The sequence below is a fragment of the Euwallacea fornicatus genome, chromosome 1 (assembly GCF_040115645.1).
Source record: "Euwallacea fornicatus isolate EFF26 chromosome 1, ASM4011564v1, whole genome shotgun sequence".
Lineage (NCBI taxonomy): Eukaryota > Metazoa > Arthropoda > Insecta > Coleoptera > Curculionidae > Euwallacea > Euwallacea fornicatus.
The window spans coordinates 4,930,915-4,941,654 of NC_089541.1; the positions used below are offsets into that span (position 1 = coordinate 4,930,915).

Consider the following 10,740-nt stretch of genomic DNA (forward strand, 5'->3'; position numbering starts at 1 on the left):
TCTCACCAACTGTTCTGCCATTAGCTGACCACAATCACGTTGTCGTGTAGGTCCAGTTTTGTTCTGGAGGACAAATAAAACCTTTGAATGAATGAGTCTGCGGTAGACTGGAGAAGCTCAGATAGACTCCATAGTTATGAAGTAGAGATTTATTGAAAACAAAAAGGCTCTTTCTTGCTTTCAAATATTCTACGGAAGAATAAGACGTTTTTTGAATCTTGAATGATCATGCATATTGGTGATTTGTTTAAAGCATGTGTATGTGAAGACAAAACGACACATAGGATCGCTATTTCAGAAATCAGGTTATTGGTATCTAGACGTACGACAGAATTTTGAGAAAACATTCAAATTTTTTGCGGTTCTATTTTCGATTACAGGAAGTATTCATACTATCTGCACTAATTTTAATTCAAACTCTTTATATTGAACACCTTATTTGAGGCCTTAGGGTTCCAATTTTACCTATTTAGAGGCAATAACGTTTAGAGTCACGTTCCCTTATAACAGGGAGTAGTACAGGGCATTTCATAACAATAAGTAGTTTTTAGAACTGGTGAGTTACTGTTGCATTTACTATAAGAAAATGCAATTTTTGCAAATTCAAATTACATACGAGTTTTAAATTCAAACAAAAACAAATTTAAGTTTCAAATTGGTACTCAACGTACATTAACTCAATGGTGTACCACATATTTTTATAATATTTGAGTTATCCAAATTTATATGCCCAATTATATTTTTTTGTTATTGCGAGTTTTTAAACGTCTCTGTTTTTGCAAATATTAAATATACATTTTCCACATTGCCAGCAACATTTACAGGTCTCAGTACCATATGTGACTGGTGTTTGAATTTTTATAAAAGTCAGGGATGTTGACACAAATACACGAAATCTAGATAAACGATAACTTCAATTTTGTGAATAATATGTGATTGTTCTAAAACTTAGTACTGTACTTGCATGGTTTCCCAGAACTTCCACAAATGTTTCAATTTTAACATAATAAAATCGGATTAATGTCAAAGACAACACAATGTTATCAATTCACTATTGATGCAATTCTCTTAAAGAGAAGGTGTTCATTATATGCGAGTGCGACTAAGCATTCGCATTTTTCCCAAATTACCTAAAAATGCGGCTAATTATTTTTTTTTTTAAATCATTGTTTACTTTTCAATCTCAGATCTTAATAGATTAACATGATACACGTAAATCAACATTTCTGAATAGTTCAAGAGCTTTCTCATCTTCTCGTTTGATTCATTGATTTACATATAATTCAATTTGGCTTTAAACCACTAAATAATTAACAGCAAAATTTAGAATAATTAGATGTTTTATGATTACCGACTTGAAATTTGATATTTAAGGCCTTCGAAACTTCTAAAAAAATGTGGATGCTTTATTAAGCCTATTTTAGAGGGAGATATGGATGCGGGGCTTAGTATATTTCATGTTTGTCATTAATATACCTTAATAAAATGCACATTCTGTCAACAATCGATACTATTTATTGCACTATACATAATAACAACCTCATCATGCATTTAGAAAGAAATGTAAATTTTCTATTTATGGAACTGAGTTTTTTTTTCTTCAAATATTTGATATTTTTTATCACCTCTCGTAGCGGTACTCTCTTGATTCAAGTGAAATTTCAACCACTATGAGAAACTGCAGTATGTATCGTTCATCGAAAATATCATGATTTGTTTTGGAAAAAATCGAGATAGGTATTATCTAATGACTAGAGATACCATCCTCATAGTCTTATCGCTGCGAAACTAAAAATATTTAATTACCTACTTTTTATTTATTTTTGTCAGTATTTGTCCCATTGTGATGCATTATAATTTCCCGAATCCACGTGTTCCTATACGTTCTGTTCTTTTTGATTACAATAGCTCCCTGTTTAGTCAACCGACCCGCTGATTATGCTTATATAAATTAAGAATCACCCTGTACAGCATATTAGGCATACGTAATATATCCACTCTCTAGTATTATTGATTTGTTCCCGGAACACTTATCGTCATTCTCAAAGTAATTAAAATGTTCTTGGATTTATCAGTCTTTCTTGTAAAATATTGTTCAGAGATTCAAAGCCTGGAATTAGAGGTTCAGTTATGTTGGGCAATAATTTCATAACTTATGAGGCCATATCACGTTATACCCACGATTTTATATTTCCAGGGTTGCCTCCAAGTTCCGTAAAACTCCGAATAACGTTAATCGCAAAATTAAAAGGGATGCATTAACGCTTTGTCCCATTTAGTGAAGCTGAGTGCGATAAGCGCCCATCAGCTCTCCGAAATAACAACACACAATCGGGTCCCAATTAAGCGTTGACCATAACATTTTCACCGCTACTAAATTTAAATTGTTTCATCATGCCGCGGCGTATAAGTGCCTTTGTGCGACCGACTAATTTCCAGCGACTCCTTCTGTTATTACAAATCATATTCATAATTACAAAGCAAATAGAGCCACCGGCGCTCCCCAGAGCTCCGCCCATGGACGCCCGAGACGCCCAATCGCAAACGAGATAACGGCCAATGGGACGCCGGGCCCGCCCTGATCGTCGGGACGCAGCATCCATTCTGCATGTAGCAGCTTCCGGCAGAGTTTAGTGAGTGTATTAGGGCCTAATAACAGAGTCAACACCAGTAATTTGACTACTATGCCCTAGTGTTTACAAAATGACTATGCTGATGATGGAACGTTTAGTGTCTCCCACTCGCAAGTCTCAGGATCTGGTGTTGCCTGAGAAGGACCTCTACCTCCAACCGACGAGGATATCTGAAGATTCCAGGGATATGGAGATGTGTGAGGAGGAGGAGGAGGATCTTAACGTAGACGTGGAGAATGAGGACGAAGGCTCTTTGTGTCCAGTGGACCTCACGCGGAGGGAGAAATTTTCCTTTTGTCCCAAAAGTGACTCTCACAGTGACTTCAGCAGCTACAAAGAGGAGAAACGGTCGGAGAGTGTTTGTAGTGACGTGAGTAGGAGTAGGAGCCCGTTGAGGGACCCTAGTCCGTCGGTGGTAGTTTCGCACCCTCAGAGACGTTTGGCGTTTTCGGTCGAAAATATATTGGACCCTAACAAATTTACTGGGCGGCAGGGGATGTTTAGTGATGGCATTTGTTGTTGGAAACCTTTGGAATCTTCAAGAGATTCGGCCGATTACGAGGGAAGCGAATTAGGTAAGTCTCGCGACGGGATCTTGATAGAACAGATTCAGATGTTTAAAACTAGATTTAACAAATATTAATATATAGTGTATCCAATATAAAGTCATAAATGATAATAATGCGCGTAGTTAAGACAAACTTTCATATAATCGTTTAGAGAGTTGTTGAATCGTAAAACGTCTCTAGAGTAAATCATGTGTTTTATTTTCTTTTAACTCAAATTGTTAACTTGAAATTAATTTCTTCCTCTTGTCTATTGCAAGTAGGTAGTGAAAATTTTGCTCTATGCTCTTTGCTTTTTCTGTAGTTTTTATCAACTTCAACTTTTTTCGTGCGGGCTTTTTTCATTTTTATCCGAGAATGATAAATTTAGAATTCAACAATTAGGAGATGTAAGAGTTATTATGATTAAAATTATTGGTTTTTTAACCGACATTTTAAATATGTGTGGAGCAAAGTGTAAGGTTTTAAACGCTTTTAAATATAATTTAAAGCTGCATATTACAAAAAAACACTTTGTGTGCATAAAAAAAAATATTTCGAGAAAACAGGGACAGGTAGTATTCACTCTGAAATAAGGTGAAATGTCAGTTGTCCCATTGGTAAACGCAGAAATTTATGACTCGGACAAGTTGTTTAAATTTGTCCGAAAAGTGTTAAATCTGGTCGTCGACTTCAGTAATGACCTAATTAGTGGCATATTTGACGTAAATAGCAGTGGGAGTTGTTACTTTTGACAAATAGAGTGAAAATGACCGGTAATATACCAAATGAATGTGCGAACAGTTTAATTATTTTTGTAACAACTTTATAATCTTGTAAGTTCACTATGGTAGAACATTGACGTAGTGATCCTCTTCTTAAAATTTTCCAACCCCCGTATTCCAACGCCCGTGTTTGAGGAACACCCAAATTGTTTTCTGAATGTCGCTAGAACAAGTCGATCGATCGTTCGTAATCAATGAACCATTTCTTCTTTAGTCTTTAAGTTGATATCTAAGCATTTATTAAATTTGTTTATCTAATCCTGGACCAATAAATTATAAATGACTTATAAAGAAAATCGGCGGTTGTTAACGCCCATACGTAATGAATTAGAGAGAAGTTTGTGTAATGAAGCTTCATGTTGTGTGTATTAACATTACTTAACAGTGTTCAGTTAAGACGTGTTGATAAATTAGCACATAACCATGACAAGCATGCCACGATTGGTGTGTTATATGTATTATCTATATTATTACGTTCATGTTTTAAATGTTTAACGTTTAAAACTATTCTATAATGTTCCATGAGACGAATCAGTTTATGGTAGAATGAGTCAATAAATGGATGAGGCAAATAAAATCTCATTAGGTACGCATTACATATAATGTTTACCCTAATCACCTATTAAAGGGAGTTTATATTTAGAAGCTAATTATTTCCTGTTAATTCTATCAGGATTATAAAATCTACTTGTTTTAAATATAATGAATCAATTTATGGGACACAACAATATCATAAAGAGTCTCGTTATCATATTCTTTATTGGCTGGCACTTCTTAAGGATTACAAACTTAATGTAAATTAATTGATCAATTCATGCTTCCAGTGCTCGTTTGGTAATTCGTCAATTTGACCACATATCACCGTTTTTGTTGAGGCCGAATTAGTTGAGGTTGGAAGACAGTTCCAAATTTACTTGGGTATTTTCTTTACACAAAATCGCCACTAGCTAATTTTCTAATCAATCTTCAACAAATTTATTTTAGCACAAAGAATAAAATGTGAAGGTTCATTAAAATAGTTGCTTCGCCAATTCTTAGGACTAATATAAGTATGTTTCTTAAAATAGTGACCCTGTATGTATCTCACGATGGTTTTTGTAGCAGTATAATATAACTATAGTTGTCGCGCTGCATACCGGTCAGCAATAACTTCTAAAGGGTCAGCAAATTAGAAGCTTTCTTTAACACGTTAGACATATGAAAGTATTTTTATTGCGGACGATCTTTGACCCAACTTGTCTTCTCGGTTTTACTGGCCTCACCGTTACGTTCCCCAGTGGCTGGGCCCTTTTTCCAACCGACAAAGCCGTAATCACGTCTCCACGTTATGTTCATATGTAAGCGATCTCAGGTCGAAAATTATGAAACACATGCGGTTTGATCGCTGATCTCGAAGGAAAACTAATCAACAAACAATAGCAACTAGCATGCGGTAAGTCATATCTTTCCGTACTTATTAGGTGAATAATTATTTTTTACAATCGCCTATAAAATCTACAACACGTATTCATGATACGTTTTGAATGAAGGTTAAAAAAACTGGCAATATCCTTCAGCTGTACGTTCGAACCACAACGTGTCATGTGTCGATCAATCAGAAAGCAACAAATTTCATAACATTACACTGCCAGGAAACGAAATCGTATTAAATTTTTATGGTAAATATATTTATAAAATATTTACTGAAAATCTTTATTTTCGATATTAAAGAGTGAAAAACTGTCATTTTAGTAAACTCAGTAGATCATTTCACCTTTCCGTCCTTGTCTTCGGGGATAAAAAATGACTTGGAATTTAAAACTAAAATGTCTGCTATACAAATATATCCATATCTAATCCCCATATTAACTTATTATATTTTTATAATCCATTTAAAAATAAAAGTAAAAATTGAGATCAGTTTGTCTCCGCCCGCTCTTTGTTGTGTCGTTCCGAATTGTCATCGACCAATCAACTTTCGTATTTTTCAGACGCAATTACATTTTTACGAACGTTAGTTAATTGATCTTATGTTGGTTGGAATGAGTAGTTCACCAATGACTATTAATTTATTATGTTTTCTTCCTATTTCAATAAATTGATGATACAATAAACTAAGCGATATCTTTAACTAGATTTTAGAATTAATCTCTATTCTATAATTTCCGTGCATATGAAACTCATTCTACTTGAAAAAAATATTCAACAGCTTTTTGTAATATCAAGTTTTTATTTGGTTCTCTCGCGGTTTTTCTGAAGTCCCTGATTATCGAAATCACAAAAGATATAAAAAAAAATATTTACATTACTGCTTGTTTTACATACAGAAGGTTTGTGAAGTGTGGGACCAAAATGAAATGGGTAGATATATTTGTACAGGAAAATAATGTATCTCGAAGCAGTTCTTTCTCGCCTTTCAAATTTGGAACTATTTTGACAATGGTTTAATCCAAAAATGTGCTGATTTCGTTTTCTTGAAGTTTTAACTATATTTTTAAAACTTATTCTCAGAATTCGTAATATACTGTAAGCAAACTCTGCATATTACCTCCTCCCCCTACAAACAAGGGGTAAAAATATTTAACGACCTAATTAATAGATTCGTTCTGGCGTTAGTCGTCAGCGTTACAATCGGCAAACGATGCCCATTTTATGTGTTTAGCAAGTGTAACCAATCAATTTAGGGGGACAGATTACTAGTAACGATACATCAACGTCGTGCGAGGGTCTTAGTATAACTCCCCTAATTTTTCGCTCCGCTGAGGATAATATTTTGCGCACGCGACCCCCCCGTTTAAGATCCGATTCAGATCGTTAATTGGAAAATAAAGTCGGCAAAAATGCCGCAGTTGGCTCAAACAATTATTCACACAAAATATGTAGTACCAATGGTATAATCAAACCCATTTTTGTCTAAACTTAATATTGAATACGTTTATGATTTCCAACACCCATCATCACTTTTCATCTCAAAACAATAAAAAATATGAGAAAATAAGCTTAGAACGTTCGGTCCATCGGAAAAGGGGTTGTGGGGTTGAAAACACAACCTAAGGATTAATTACTAAGTTCACGGCTTGCTAACGAGCCCAAGAGCCAATTACGCCGCGACGTCGACGACGCTGTTAATTTTCCGACGGCGGCGCGCATTGTCATCCTGATCTTTGTTCCGAGATGGCTATTTTACACTTTGTCGCCAAGTTGAGCGTCGTGTCTGCGGAATTATTTAAGGCTACTTTAGTAGTCTTGGACACTTCAGTTTCTAGTGTTAAATAAGGCAAAATAAATGGAATTTTTAATGTTTTAAAAGTAGTGGAGATGATTACGCAGGACCAGGAAGGATAAGGCGAATTAGAAAAATAGAAAAGTCTCACAGATAATTTTCAGATCTATTCACTCAAACCAAAAATGATCATTGAAGATATCTATAATTACTTCAATCTTTCATCTCTTTATTATTTTTCTCCATAGGTTATTCAAAGTCGCTTCTCACTTTGGGATCTTATAAAGTCGGTTTAATTGGGCAAGTTTGGCCCTTTTTCTGTTCAATAGTACTACGTTTTGAAATTAGGTATTTCAAACTAATTTAGGATATAATCGGGAAAACTTGGTATTTGATAAAATGGTTTTAATTTTACTCTAAACTTATTTGAATTTTTTAAAAGATCGTTAAGTATAAATGTCACTTCTTTATTCTTTATTCGCTGTATCTTCTACAAGACGGAGCCATCGGATTCGTAGTGCAACGTTTCGAAACCGTAATCAGCCACATTTTTTTGTATAAGGACTTATCTTTATTTTAATTTTGGCAACAGATGAAAGGAAAAATAAAAATGGTCAAAATTTCAATGTTTTTCGAATACCTCCGAATCTTCCACCTTCTGCAAGTTATCGGAAATTTTTAAATTTGAAAACGGCACATTCTTGAACTCAAAACTGCGCAAGATTGCCCCCAATTTAACGAACTTCGTACACGACTTTCTCTGTAAAGGTGGAAATACATGGTGAATTACACATTTCTTGTAACCACTCTATTTGATAGCCATTAAACGGCGCCCGTATTAGGCAATTTTTCTTACAACTTGCAACTGAAACTTACGGACTTAGTACAAATTGTCTTTTTCAAACTTTCTTGGGGTGCTCCCGGAATTTGAATGAATCAAACCTAATAGAACTGAACACATTTGGTAGTAGTAGAGAATTTTGTGACAAACTTACTGACATATCTGGTTGTTGAAATTCAACATCGCTACGCCCCTGTTTTCGCCATAGGAGTATTGTTTTCGCGGTTTTCGCACGCAAATGAATGCGGTTAACACGGTTGTCACATGGTATTGATTTCACGAGCCGAGCTCATCTTCTCGCATTACCGCGCTTTAATCATCCGGAGCCCTCGGATTAGAGCTGCTCGTATTCTATAGACACACAATATATTATTATTTCCAAGATTTTTTAAGGAAAATATATTGTTTCAGGTAAGGAGCATCAGTCAGATGATGAAGACGACCTCCGAAGCGACATCAGTAGCGACGACATTAAGGACCCCAACTCCAAAAAGAAGAAGGGAGACCCGAAATCTCAGAACACTGGAGGAAAGCCCAGAAGGGCTCGGACTGCTTTCACTTACGAACAGCTGGTGGCTTTAGAGAACAAATTCAAAACCACTAGATATCTTAGTGTGTGCGAAAGGCTCAATTTGGCTCTTAGTTTAAGTTTGACGGAGACTCAGGTGAAAATCTGGTTCCAGAATCGCAGGACCAAGTGGAAGAAACAGAACCCCGGTATGGACGTTAATAGCCCTACGGTACCCCCTCCAAGTGTCGGTTCTGGGGGTGGTTTTCCGGGGTTTCCAGGACATCACAGCCATTCAGGACTATTGTACTCCCATCACGTTCCTTATGGCAGCGTTTACCCGTTGCAGGCGGCTAGTTCAGGGGGCTATACCCCCTATTTTCACTTAGCGAATCATACGCATAATTTGGGGTCGTGAAATTTCGCTAGGGATAACAAGTTTTGTATCGTAGGAATGCATCGGGTGAAAGAGATATGATTGTTGTTCATATAAGAGCAAAACCTTGTGCATATTTATTCTTAGGCGACATCGAAGGCAGCTCATATGCAGAATTTAAAAAAAATTCTAAATTAATGCGGCACCTATTAAAATTCTCTTAACTTTTGTAGCTACACTTAGAAGTATAACTGCCGACAAAGACGCCGCAAAACGTAGAGATACAGCATAAATAAACGAAAGACAGCGAGTGACATCAAAATCTCAATTGGCATTATAGGTCAAATTTATTATTATAATTATTCATTCAAATTATCAAAATATATATATTCAAATTATTTAACTGCTCGTATTTGAATGGTCTTCGATGATTTTAATGTATAAAATATTGTAAATTACTGTATGTACATAATGCGATGTAAATAGACGTAAATTAAGGAGGAAAGCGGATGTATTCAATTTTGGGGGACTAGAAATTCAATAGAATCAACGTTTTCTCAGTATTTGAAGTCCTATAAACAATAACCCCCTCTAAGAAAAGTTTCGACATTTAATGAAAATTTTGGATGTGCTTTCAAACTCATATAACGAACTATATGTTTGGGAGCATTTTCGATATTTAAAATCAATAAGTGGTTCAATTTTTCACTGTATATATTCGTAATTTTTTGAAAATAATTAAAAACAGATACTTGTACTTCACGTTTCGAGGCTGCATGTTATCGTATAACTCACACCTTCATTATACATTTACCCTACCTTACTTATATTTATTTGTAAGTAATCTTGTATATAATAAAATATAGATAATAAAACACTAAAGAGAATTTTTATTTTTGTGGTACATTCGTATAGCTGATTGATTAGCCAATAGTTCTGAATTTAAAAATGAATGAAAAATTAAAATTTTTAAATCATCATTTGCTAGTTTTTAGTCATAATTGCAATGACTAACTTTTACGCCATTTATGAACCCCATGTGTCCTCTATTACTTCTACTAACTTAATTAATCCGAATTTTTTTTTCTGTGAAATTCAGGGTCATTCTTGGTCAAATTTTGAAATGGTCTAATGCAGGACAAACTTATACTTGATGTTACAAAAAACTTCAAGCTTCCCTGGACTTAAGTGAATTTATGATTCGGCAGGTTTCGGCTGATGCAGCTTCTACACTGTAAGAGGTAAATTCGCAAGATTAAATATGTCGTTAAATTAAAAAAATAAACGTCTGCGATATTGTCTTGTCTGCTTTTCTATTAAGTAAATATGCTACTGCATTAAACTTTCATCTTGATTCACCTGACCCTTCTATTGACTTGAGAATGCCAAATTCCCATATAGAGTAAATACTCGAATTGACTCAATGTATTTCAGATAAGAAAACAGATTACAGGAACCACTTCAATTGATCTTTTATTTCGATTAAACGTTCTACTTTGATTCATTTCATAATCGCAATTTAAATTAATTTACTTAACATTAACTGAGGAAATTGCTTGCGAATTTAGATATTCACAACATGTACTCATTTTTTGTCTGTGAACACTCTAGAACCAAATTTGAAATATTACGATTCGCATATTTAGTTCCATTTCTGCAGTCATATTAGACTGAGCTTCAATATTGTTATTTACATATTTAGATTAGTGACATGTCATTATCATATAAGATATCGATATATTCACTTGTGACAAAGTGCAATAGTTATTTATATAGTAAATAACTAATGCAAGTTTTTTTGAGACGAATTAGTTGCTACGAGAGCTTGCCAGTGAGTCCAAAAAGGGATG

General features: G+C 34.7%; 1 protein-coding gene across 1 annotated transcript; it reads left to right on the forward strand.

Moving 5' to 3' along the window:
* Positions 1–2,534: 2,534 nt before the first annotated feature.
* slou (slouch) lies at positions 2,535–9,747 on the forward strand. The gene is made up of 3 exons (XM_066289876.1): positions 2,535–2,633; positions 2,694–3,208; positions 8,418–9,747. Exons 1-3 carry the CDS (start codon positions 2,560–2,562, stop codon positions 8,930–8,932), a joined length of 1,104 nt encoding a protein of 367 aa, XP_066145973.1. The 5' UTR covers positions 2,535–2,559; the 3' UTR covers positions 8,933–9,747.
* Positions 9,748–10,740: the final 993 nt, after the last annotated feature.

Coding starts and splice junctions, on each gene's coding strand:
- slou (XM_066289876.1), top strand. CDS start 2,560: ATGGGACGCCGGGCCCGCCCTGATCGTCGGGACGCAGCATCCATTCTG. Junction 2,634..2,693: donor GCAGCTTCCGGCAGAGTTTA/GTGAGTGTATTA, acceptor ACTATGCCCTAG/TGTTTACAAAATGACTATGC. Junction 3,209..8,417: donor TTACGAGGGAAGCGAATTAG/GTAAGTCTCGCG, acceptor ATATTGTTTCAG/GTAAGGAGCATCAGTCAGAT.